This window comes from Ptychodera flava, chromosome 11 (assembly GCF_041260155.1).
Source record: "Ptychodera flava strain L36383 chromosome 11, AS_Pfla_20210202, whole genome shotgun sequence".
Taxonomy (NCBI): Eukaryota; Metazoa; Hemichordata; class Enteropneusta; family Ptychoderidae; genus Ptychodera; species Ptychodera flava.
In genome coordinates this window covers 29,524,123-29,537,120 of record NC_091938.1, presented here as the reverse complement: position 1 = coordinate 29,537,120, position 12,998 = coordinate 29,524,123, and the positions used below count along the sequence as shown (strand labels likewise).

Sequence of the window (12,998 nt, the reverse complement as noted above, 5' to 3'; positions counted from 1 at the left end):
TCATAAATCCCTTCATAGAACAATAACATACATACGGCTAGTTTTCAATCAGGTTCGTACCCACAACATACGGCATCAGTCGCCTAGCAGAGAGACAACAGAGAGAACCGCTCGGCTAAATCTCCACTCCCAAAAAAGAGTGGTTCAATAGCCGGCTAAGTTGATACATTTTTCTGACTGAGACCGCTCCACAAGTTGTAGAGTTCGTGAAGCACTCACGCACGCATGCTCACTATCACACATCGCACATATAAACTTTATCGAGGCGAAGGAACGAATTTCATCGCTTTAACTGGGCGAACGATAACCTCGGGGACAATTCTGTCCACCAGCAGAGTTACCAACCCAGGGTAAAAAATACGGCTAGTTTTCAATCGGGTTCGAACCCACAACATACGGCATCAGTCGCCTAGCGGAGAGGCCACAGAGAGAACCGCTCGGCTAAATCTCCACTCCCAAAAAAGAGTGGTTCAATAGCCGGCTAAGTTGTTACATTTTTCTGACTGAGACCATTCCACAAGTTGTAGAGTTCGTGAAGCACTCACGCACGCTATCACTATATGTAACAGGTTTTTTCAACTTCGAACAGTACTCTCAGAGTTTAATCACTAATTACAAAACTTTATTTAATATGCAAATGAGCTGTTAATTAACTGGACACTTTAATGATTCATAGCACAATTGAATATTTATCGAATCAATTTCTGTCGCACGTTTCACAAAATTTAGTGGCGTAATTTCAGAGTTATATACCTAATTATAAACTTTATTAAATATGCAAATGAACCCTTAATTAACGTTACACTACTAAATGCTTTACAACACAGTTAAATATCTGTCAGATCTGTATATGCAGCAGTTTTCATGACGTTTGATGTAGTTATTTCGGAGTTATATGACTAATTATAAAACTTGATGAAATATGCAAATGAGCTAATTCTTAACTTGACACTGCTCAATGTTTCTCAGTACAATTGGATATTTATCAGATCAACATCTGTACCAAGTTTCATCAAATTTAACGCTGTAATTTTGGAGTAATATCACTAATTACAAAGTTAATTAAATATGCAAATGAACCCTTAATTAATTTCACACTACTAAATGCTTTACACTACAGTTACATATCAGTCAGATCAGTATCTGCAGCAGATTTCATCACATTTGGTGAAGTTATATCGGAGTTATATGACTAATTACAAAACTTCATAAAATATGCAAATGTGCTATTTGTTAACTTGACATTGCCAAATGCTTCTACAGACTAAGATGCAAAAAATAACAAGATAGTTGATACAGACAAATATGCCCTTTTTTAATTCTTGGTTGTTTAAGACATAATGTTTATAATAAAACACCCGTCATAATTCTTACAAGTATATTGTATAATAATTTCTTAGATACTTGATTCTTACTGGATTTGAAGAGAAAACAGCAGTAAACAGTAAATGCCTTTTTTGAATGGCATGTTAATGTAATAGAAATCCGTTGTGAATCAGGACCCCGGGCTAATTTTCATGTATATTGCTTTCGTTGTGTACGGGCTTTATTTGTTTTTAGTTGTTCCCAAATGCTGTAGTATTATTTGACATGATTTAATCGACCTTCCAATATAAGTCACGACGGTTTTTCCACTGTAAGTGTGGTAAGATAGCGGCAGATACGAAATACGCCTACATTTCATCAATCCATTGAGACAACTAAGGAATGCTCTTTCCGTGACTTACTTATGGATTTCTCCCCTTGCCCTGTGGTACAACTAATTATCCGCACTGTTTTCGAGAGAATTACGCCCTTACACGATAACACTTTTAAAATTCGTAGTTTTCCAGTTTTGAGATGTAGTCATTGCATTTTCGTGAAAATATGTATGCTTTGTGTTGTAGTGAATATATATGTACATATGCACTTCAATAAATCCATTCCAACAACGAATTTTGATATGAGTCCCTGTTTTAAAATTAGGCCTGTAAGAGTTCTCAGTTCTCCTATTTATTTCATGTTTCCGATAATCTTTGTGTAACCTAAATATACAGGGAAACGTATGTACACCTGCCGGTGTCTCATTTATTGATATTATCTGGACATGTGGACGGATCCGGAATCGCTTCCAAAATCCACTGAATAAATTAGCATTCAGTACTAAAGTCTAAAATGAGATCTAAGAGAAACAATACATTGCTATGATAAAGATATGCCACACATTAATCACATTTCATTTGGAACACTATCTTGGCAATGTCTGCAAAGTGAGTGTTTTTCATGACTTTATTTGTAGTTGCAGCCAAAACTCCTAAAGTTAAGAGTAAAAGGAAATTCAGTGGAAACCCCTGTAAGTTCCAGTCACAGGACAAAATGCTTGATATACGTTCAGTACATGGAAGATAATACTAATTGCATACGTAACGTATATCTTTGTATATGGAACATTCCAATACGTTGATATGCGTAGCGTATATCTATGCAGATCATAGGTATACGTAATGCAGATCTTTGCACACCAAGTGTACAATGTAGGTTTGCATTCTATTAGTATACGTGCATGTATACTTACGTATTTGACACATGTACAAAATCAGTATTTGTGTATATATTTTTTGTTGTATATCAAGCATTTTGCCCAGTGAATGTTAATATTTTATGTACTTAGGCATATTCAAACATACTTAACTGAGATCAAGGAAGCCTATGCCATTGTATTTTATTGTTGTCCAATTGAAAACGTATTTTGTGAGTGAATTATGTAAATTGAAAATAGATCTAGCAATATGCTAATTTGCGTGTTTTGGTTTTCATATCTATGACTTCATTTTCTCCTTAATTGGTTTGAGATCGGATGAATGCTTTTCACGAGCTTAAAAAAAGCAATTAAAAAACAATTTTAGATACATGAGTGAATAAAAGCCCATAGCATTTATAGAGAACGTAACTGGTATCACAAAACATTTATCGCCGCTGTATTGCACGAGTAAGAGAGGTAAGGTCTGAAAAATCTTTTAGACATAAACTGTCTTTGTTTGATATTTGCTTTGCTTAAAACCTATTATGCTAAACTACCTGTCGAAACTAAGACAGGGTGTTTGCAAGTCGAAGAGCAATTACCTGTGTATGTTTTAAGTTCATATTGTATTTAATAGCGTCCTTGCAGGTCAATTGGCTACCAAGTATACGTGATAAGAAAAAAAAACATTATATGACCTTAATGTTTTTATGACGGCGATTCTGAATGGCAAATTTTCAAAATACACGAAGATACAACCCTAAAGAGCGATTGTACCTTTCCGTTTTTCCGTAATAGCATATATTTAAACGATTTTAACTAATTTAGGAGAATGTGATATCGGTTATGTCGCAATGCTGGTTTAATCTGCAAATTTAAGCTCATCTAGGCATGCTTCTTTATTTTCCAATTCACTTGTTTTTATGGGTAAGGGAACCTAACCCCATTATTCAATTTGAACAATTTAAAGATCCTATTCTCGCAAATTAGTTCAAATCTCGTTAGGTAAATGGTTCCATTGATTTCAGATACATATGCCCAATTGCATATACGTCCACTAAAATGGTACACGGAACTTGATATACAATAATCATTGAATACTGTTATTCTAACATCTTCATTTTCTCGTTTTATTTTGAATAATTCTCATATGTTTAATTATCCAGAGACCAATTGTATCTATGTTAACAAGACAATCACAGGCTCATGGCCAGCATGTATTTGTACTCTGGAGAAATATGATGAGTTTTTATCGAAATATGATGAGTTTTTATCGAATTAAATGAACGCTCTCGTTTTTGTTCATACAAGATGGCATTTTTTCGAGGTTATGCTACTCATTCTAGGCTAATATCCTGGAAATCAAACTTCGTAATCACTGAAACACGAAGTCATATTGTATCTTTAATGGCTAAATTACATTTGTCTTTGATATATACTACGTAGGACAGTCGATAAATTAGCCAGGATGCTGACCATTGTAGCCCTCGTTTCCTGTATGATGTTCACGAGTGCATTCGCTGGATGTAAGTTCCGTACCGATCTTTATATTTAGGAGAAGTCTTGTAGTCTTATTTGAACGTTTTCTTTAATACCAAAATATAGTCAGTTTTTACATACATACTTAAATATCTAGATACGCACAAAAATATATAGACAGACAGACAGACAGACAGACACATAGATAGATAGATAGATAGATAGATAGATAGATAGATAGATAGATAGATAGATAGATAGATAGATAGATAGATATCTTTGTATATGGAACATTCCAATACGTTGATATGCGTAGCATATATCTATGCAGATCATGAGTATAGGTAATGCAGAGCTTTGCACATCAAGTGTACACTGTCGTTTTGCATTTTATTAGTTTACGTACGTATATACTAACGTATTTGACACATGTACGGAATCAGTATATGTGTGTATATTGTTGTATACGTATATCAAGCAGTTTGCCCGGTGATAGATAGACAGACAGACAGACAGATAGATAGATAGATAGATAGATAGATAGATAGATAGGCAATGCAATAATTCAAGTTTTGAGTTTTAACTCTTGAAATGTAAATATATGGAAATATGAGACGTTATACATACATAGATAGATACATAGATACATAGATATATACATAGATACAGACATACATACACACATACATACATACATACATACATACATACATACATACATACATACATACATACATACATACATACATACATACATACAATGTCATGCTTTTGTTGTTGTCGCTTTGTACAACCTTTGTTCAACTCGAATGTCATGTCGACTGTCGTATTTGTTTTAATACATAATGAAATGACAGTAGTATTTTATCCCAACTGTTGTCAACAATCAGCATGTAGAGATGGCTGGGTAAAATTTGACAAGAGTTGTTACTATGGATACATATATGCACTGTATACCTATGATGAAGCAAGGACCATTTGCGATGGACTGAGCAGCGATTTAGCAATCGTTGACGACGCCGACGAGAACTTGTTTTTGCAACGTAAGTTGTGAAGGGTAAAATGCAAAGGATACGTACGTACGTACGTATGTATGTATGTATGTATGTATGTATGTATTTATGTATGTAAATATGTATGCATGCATGTATTTTTGCAATTATGTGGAAAGTTGATGGTTTATATCTATCTATCTATCTATCTATCTATCTATCTATCTATCTATCTATCTATCTATCTGTGTGTGCGTCAGTGTGTTTGTGTTTGTTCGTGCAAACACAGTGAAAGCTTGTCTGTCCTCACATTTCCCGCCTATTTTGTCTCTAAAATAAGCGTAATTGTGCAAATTATTTTGTTTGTACATTTGGCCCCTCGTACGCCAAGTGTAAATATCAGAGTTGCATGGAACTTTGAAAAATAACAATAACTCTGTCTCTCTGTTTGTCTGTCATGTGAGTCCGCTTGTCTGTCTGTCGTTTTATTTATTCACTTATTTATTTATTGGCCATATATTTGCTTTTCATTACTTACTTTTCGTTGATTTATTTTTTCAGAATTTACACTAGGCAAATATCATATCTGGATTGGGTTGTCTGACGCAGCTGAAGAAGGAAATTGGGTGTGGGTGGACAATTCAGCTGTAAGTTCGCCCAAATACTTGTTATACTAAGATATATATTATGCAAATAGAGATCGGAGTTTTCGGCGTGGAAGTCGATACGCTTAAGGTTGTCATATTATGGCTCCAACGATTGCTATCCACTTGCCATATATGACAGCATGTGGTCAATAATTATGCATAATGATGATGATGGACTATAGACATAAGAATAGCTTTTCAGTGCTCTTCGGTTTACAACTCAGACATGTTACTTTGTATGCTTGAAAACTCCGGAAGAGGAAAGGGTAACTGGGCTGGGGCCGAATAATGAACCTTGACCTTCCTTGGTCAGTATGTATGGATTATGTAATGGAATGACCTTATCGCATTCACAACAACGTTACTGTAATTAATTATTTTTTTGTTATAATGTATCCTAATAAGTACACCAAACGTTCATTTGTCTGGATACGTATCAACAGTTCAATCATTCGGTCCTTCATTCTCTGGAGGAAGAACTATTTGTATGTGTGAAGAGAAATTAACGTATTTAAAATGGTTTAATTAACTCCATCATCTTGCTTTGAATCATGTCAAATGTGCATTATTATTCATTTAAAAGAAACGAGTCCATGCAAATTTATGTTAATATTTTGAGTGAAAGACATCGTGACATTCCTTGTGCGAAAATAACCTCTGTGTTGAATACTCGCAATTTTTTTTAAATACCAGGCATCGTATATAAACTTTAGTGATGGCGAACCAAGCGATGTCAGTGAAAGTGAGAACTGTGTTCACATTTGGGCCAACAAAGATGGGCAGTGGAACGATTCTGGATGCCAGAACCTTCGAGGCTTTGTCTGTGAGAAAGCTTCCTAAAGCAACGAATTATGTAAGTCATAAAACTTTTTAGATGTCGAAAAAGATTGACCCGCCCATGCTATAGTTCGTTTCTCACTATGCACATTTGCAAAGGGGTAATGTATATGGTAGATATCAACGCAAATGTTTTTGGATGGATTTTTCCATCATGAGGGCATCTTCTAAAATGCTGTCATTCTAGTAGACATATCGATCTTGGTGACATTGCACTGCAGTTTTCACGCATTTAAGTTTCATGATTCTTTCATCTATAAACGTGTAGTAGTGATGTCAACATCACATTAGTATCCTCCCCTGATACTAGGCCGAGTAATAAAAAAAGTTGGGGTTAAAAACCAAACCTACAACTTTTACAAAATATTTGTCAAGTCGTACAATGTTCTTGTCATATGGAAATTCTTACAAGAATAGCATGGGCGTTTGCCTCTATCATTTAATGATGTCAATTAGAGCATCATATTTCTTGTCAATGGTCAATTTTCCGCAAGGATCGTATTCGTATTTTCAAAGAATTTCAATCGTTCTCTTATTTTATTCAATGTACCTGAATATTATCAAACTATAGAAATTAATGCCATGACTCACAAAACTTACGAATTGCCATTTTGTATTTGCAGGTAACAGGCACGCTTACGTGTTGAAACGACTGCATTGGGATGTATGTCTCGCGTGTTTTGGTTATTCGTAGATTTTTCTCTTTTCATGATACGTTTACATCAAATTTTGTCCTTGCAATTTCCTTTACAGTTTTGGGTAAGATATAGAGGTCAGCACTAATGCAAAATAGTTGGTGCATTACGGAAAATAATTCAGACTCATCTTGTCAACCATTATTGTTTTCTATCGATAGCAGTATTTGAAGGCGTTACAGGACAACTTCGCGCGTTCGCAGTTTGTGATGTCATCGGTGAAATGTGTCAGTCTTTTAAGAAAACGTTAAATGATAGTAAAAACGCTTGTGAAATCCTATCTCAACCAAAATGACGAATTCTGATGGCGCGAAATATGTGCATTCTTATCAAGTTTATGTCAAAATGACACCATTTAAAGGCTAGTGCAGCTGGCTGACCTTATTACCGTAAAATGTTTTTCAATGGGATGTTCATTCTTCGTGCATGATTAAATTAGTCTTATTCATGAAAGGTTCTAAATAAAATGAGTTATATCTCATGTCCATGTGAATGGGTTCTTTATAACTTTATAGCATGTCTCTTATGGTCGAGAAATATCGTGTGGCTTCAGTATGTGGACGCGTGCTGTCTTGTTTTTATGAGGAGTTTAGGGGAAGGCGGTTACTGTAGCACGCGAAGCCGATGTGTTAATGCCATGCTCAAGTTAAGTCGCAGAAAGGGTGACCGGCTCAATCTCTAGACGGAGAAACCTTGGTCAATTCTTAGTTACACAATGTGTCTTGGCTAATTCTAAAGCTAGGAAATTCTTCTCAGTTATTAAAAAAATACGCATCCTTTTGATCCGCAACAAAACAACTGTCTTCAGTGTCGTTAAGAAGCAAAATATTCAACGAGGATATACTAACGCTGATATATAAAGAAAAACGGACAGACATTTCGCTGATTTTACTATCCAAACATTTAAAGCCACCATATTTATATGTATTGACCAGAATTCGTCTACTGTCAACCCTGTTTGGTTTAATCAAATTTAGATTGCAATCATCTTAGATCCTGTACGACTTGTCATATTCGTGTGAATGGACATGGCAATCTGCCCCTTAGCGAAACAAGCATGAGACATCTATAATGAGTATCTACCATGTTAAATATGTAATTTATTTGTAACCGAGTGTAATTACTTTGTATATTGTTACCCTCGCCGATACTTTAAAAGCAGATAGAGCTCTAACTGTCACAAAATATTTGCGGGTTGGCCGTGTTATTATATATATATATATATATATATATATATATATATATATATATATATATATATATATATATATATATATATATATATATATATATATATATATATATATATATATATATATATATATATATATATATATATATACTGAGTTTGCTGCCCGCCACGTTTAGGCATGATGTGAGGATGTGTAGTTTTTTTACGATTTTAGCAACCACTATAGGAAAAAGTTGCGAGACTTAAGCGAGAAAGTGACGCTTTTCTCGCGATCGGTGAAAATCTCTCGTTCTTCCCACCGCTCCAAGTGAGTATTTTTAATACTCACTGATTAACTGTGAGAAATGCACTCCTTGGTGAGAATCAAGTATGATAACTGATTCTCACCGGTGAGACTGAAAAATCTCACCAAACAAAACGAAAATGTTTTTTTTTCACGGTGAGAATGTTTCATACTTAAGATTCACTTGTAAGAATCAACCAGACTCGCAGTTCATTAGTGAGAATCAGCCAGAGTTGTTAACAAGTGAGTATTAGTCAGGCTATTTCTAACCAGTGATTAATGAGTCTAGCCGATTCTCACCGATGAACGGTTGGTTTGTTGATTCTCACTAGTAAATGATGAGTATGATATGTCTGCACAGAGAATATTAGCATTCGACTTGATGAGAATTTTCAATCTTATCCGTGAGACTATATTACCATCCTCGATTCTTACCAAGCAGTGCATTTCTCTCTGGTCATCAGTGTAATTTCAAAATATATTATTGGCATCAGTGAGAATAACAAAATATTCGCACAAATTGCGAGAAAGCGTCATTTCGGCATTGAAAGGCTTAATTCTCACTTTGGCATTGAAAGAGACTTAATTCTTCGAAGTCTAGGTAATGTAGGCTTTGTTGAGAAAACCAAATAGACGGATGTTTTACAAAACCATACTTCGGGAATTTTCCCATGTTCAGAATGTGCGTTTACTCTTGAGTTAAATTATTATTTTAAAGACGAGATAATCATGACTGCTGCACTAAGTTTTCTTGTACATAGCATTCTGCGGAAGAGTAGGCCTATAATTTGCCCTTTTTTTTGACAAGGGCCTTGCACAATCATCAAACGCTTTGATTGCTGAGAGACTCAACCCAACAATAGCATTTAGTTATTATAAGCATGATAGTGGTGGAATCGGCCGCAGCATTGCATACACGCAAAGGAAATACCTTAAATTAGCTTTTTTCAAATGAATAAACTTTATAGCTGACGTTCACAAACACTCTGTTTGATACGCTGCATAGTTTGATCACGCGGAAAGAATGACTTAACTTTGGAAACCATTCAGTTGATTCCTACTTAAATACGTGACGTGAGATACTGTTAACTTTGTGAAAATGCATAACAGTATTAAAGTGAGCACAATTGTTTTCACAATGTATTCACTCAGAAACAATTTGACATAAAATACAACGCAACAGCTCACGTTTCTTTTTCCACATGAGTCAGGATTTTTAGTGACGTACAAGATATCCCGAGGATTATCATTCATTGACTTCCATTTTCCCAACTATGGCTTATCATTACTGTCCAGGATCTTTACCAAAAACCTCCCATTCTGCAGCTTCCCCTGACGTTTATAGCAAGTTAAATGACGAGTATCATTGCTCCACATATATATGAGAGAATACCGTCCACCCAACATGCAATTATCCGGGTAGCAGTGATATCCGTATATCAATGGTCCACGGCAGCCTTGTTGAGTTATGTGCGCTCCCCTCAATCATTTTTGCCACCCTCTGGTGGCTTCCTTACATTCTAGGCATGTGTTTCACTCAGTATACCTCTTCCAGTCCAGTTATATGACGTCTGTCCACGTCTCTATTTTTCAATTTCTCAAAAGGCTATGAGAGTCACATCCTCTCTGTTTACTTTCTCCATCAGTGCCAGTTCATCACGGGTCAGTTTTGAAAATACATGTTCCTCCCACTTTAACACAATGATGATTCCACAAGTGTATATAAAGATTAACTTTTTCTCTTCTTACTACTGCCCTAGTGCCCTACTTTTTCCTTTAGTTACCTCAGGCCCTAGCAATACCTCTAAGAGAGATTATCATTGCACTTCACTTTAGCAACACCGCAAGAAGTTTCCCCACTTAGCAAGTAATGGTATACGCTGCAGCAGTCTTACACGATAAGATCGCTCCTAATGTCCGACTCCTTCTGATTCACAGCTGCTAACATGACCATATTACTCGTGAGGCCCATCATGTTAAGATCACCACATGATGTATTAATGATTTCAGGTGTATGTAGCAGGGCAACAACATCTGACTGTATGACCCAGTATTGAGTATACTTCTGGCTGCCGTTATCTTGACTTAGGCGTACCTATTTTATGAATAATAGTAAAACTGTCTTACAGTAGAAGACAACTACCACACGAGTGTCCAACGGACCAGCATTATATATAGCCAACCTAGGAGTCAACTCTGTTATGGTCAACAGAACTTTAACTTTCAGGGCCTGCACTCTTGTCCATCTCTGCGTCTTTGTGGTTCATCAATCTCCGGTTTTGCCAGGGTCCCTTGACAGAGTATCTGTAAGGCCAACTTTTGTCTTGCTACTATTTCGACATCTGCTAAAAGACGACATCTGTTATGCATGGCAAAAATGTAAAAATCTTATGTTCTCGCATGTACTGTATTCAGATGTCGAAGCGTGCCAATATACGGCGTTCCACTGAAACATCTTGCCGCGGTGTAGATTTGTGTATGCCGCGCGACATCATCTCACTTATAAAGAGTTGTAATTTAGTTCATCAAACAAAATGGTGCATTACAGTTCCTTTGAAATCCGTACTTTGACAATTTCAATATTTCAGCGATCACACAACAGCAAGGCCTCTAAGTGAGCATTTACAGACCCCTAAATCATGACGTTAAGCCCAAGGGTTTATAAACAGTTGTTAACGCTACTGTTGGCCAGTTGCAAACCTCTGACATTTAAAGTATGGATGTGAACGCCAATGGTCTTACCACAAAGGACTATTAAGAGAACGTATTTTAAAAATAATATACATGTGTTTATCAAATGCACATTCAAGAAAGTCGATGTTTTTTTTAACAAATTGCGTTGGCTTGAACTCTTACATGTTTAAACTGGAGAATGACTTTTGTATGCAGGTCATGCATCATATAGACAAGTTTTTGTTTTTTTCAATATATTGTCGAGAAACTGTGCTAAAGCTGCCCATTGCAGGAAATATACCGATACCATATGTATTGTTTTCAAAGTAACATAGACTGAAAAATTCATCCTCGACCAATTTGCACTATTGAATAAACACGTTAAATTTCAACCTCCTTCATCAAATAGCAGGGTAATATTCACGATTCTGACGACTAGTGTTGTTGTTTACACGATTTCAAGCATTACGACCCTGAGTCAGCAAAGATCAATAAATGGTGTGAAAACGGATAATGAAACACTTAAGGTTATGGTTTTATTTGTGTGGCGTGTGGATTTTTAATAACATTTGGTTTTATCTTTTAAACCTCACAACTACTGCTATGTGAATTTTTAGAGTAATCGATCGGAAATTTATTCATGAGTATTTTTCAATTATGTTGTGTAAAGCGATTACTTTATTGTGAACAATGACAGCGCTTAGTCGTTTAATTATAAAATTTAACATCATACGACCCTATCTTTAAAAAAGAGAAAAGTTATATCTTGACATCCACGTTTTATGCCTCCCATCCAAATGAAGATCTTCTCACTTCGAAGGGGGTTTCGTCTTTACTTTGCATTGACATGCATATAATGGTCTCAGTAACCAAGCATGATTGTTTTCAAGCGATGCATAAATATTACGGTTGGGCTAGAGTGTAAAAAACACAAAAGAGGTAGCACAGTTTGGATTCTGTATCTGGCATTCAACGCAAAACCGTATGAAATTCTTCAACGTAAAACGGAGGAAAGCATTCGTCGCTTTTGCATCGAAAAATTACATTAAAAAATAATTCCAATAACACTTAATTTTCCAAACAGTTAACTTGGTCCTATCCGCAAACCCTCACAATTACTGCTATGTGAAATTTTAGAGTAAACGATAGGAAATGTATTCATTAATTATTTTCAATTATGTTTTGTAAGCGGATTACCTTTATGTGTGAACAATGACAACGCATAGTCGTTTAATATTAAATGCAGCTAACATCATACGACCCTATCTTCAAAACAGAGAAAAATTGTAGTTTGACATCCACATTTTATGCACTCTTATCATAAAGAAGATCTTCTCACTTCAGATAGCGTTTCGCCTTTCCTTAGAAGTGGCACGCATATCATGGTCTCAGTAACCAAAAAAATGACATTCTTCAATGTAAAATGGAAGAAAGGATTCGTCGCTTTCGAAAGGAAAACAATTACATTGAAAGAATAATTCCCGTAACGCTCAATGTTCCGGACAGTAAATTTAGTCCAATCCATCAACCCTCACAATTACTGCTATGTGAATTTTTCAGAATAAACGATAGGAAACTTATTCATGAGTTTTTTCAATCATATTGTATAAGCTGATTACTTTATGTGTGAAGAATGACAGCGCATAGTCGTTTAATTTTAAATGCAGATAACACCATACGACCCTATATTTAAAACAGAG

The 12,998-nt window shown here is 35.5% G+C and overlaps 1 protein-coding gene across 1 annotated transcript; it reads left to right on the top strand.

Moving 5' to 3' along the window:
* Positions 1-2,903: 2,903 nt before the first annotated feature.
* Positions 2,904-7,596, top strand: LOC139143105 (CD209 antigen-like protein A). Its single transcript, XM_070713261.1, has 6 exons — positions 2,904-2,977; positions 3,947-4,026; positions 4,870-5,022; positions 5,533-5,618; positions 6,312-6,471; positions 7,079-7,596. The coding sequence occupies exons 2-5, from the start codon at positions 3,969-3,971 to the stop codon at positions 6,456-6,458; spliced, it is 444 nt and encodes a 147-aa protein (XP_070569362.1). The 5' UTR covers positions 2,904-2,977; positions 3,947-3,968; the 3' UTR covers positions 6,459-6,471; positions 7,079-7,596.
* Positions 7,597-12,998: the final 5,402 nt, after the last annotated feature.

Coding starts and splice junctions, on each gene's coding strand:
- LOC139143105 (XM_070713261.1), top strand. CDS start 3,969: ATGCTGACCATTGTAGCCCTCGTTTCCTGTATGATGTTCACGAGTGCA. Junction 4,027..4,869: donor CACGAGTGCATTCGCTGGAT/GTAAGTTCCGTA, acceptor GTCAACAATCAG/CATGTAGAGATGGCTGGGTA. Junction 5,023..5,532: donor CGAGAACTTGTTTTTGCAAC/GTAAGTTGTGAA, acceptor TTATTTTTTCAG/AATTTACACTAGGCAAATAT.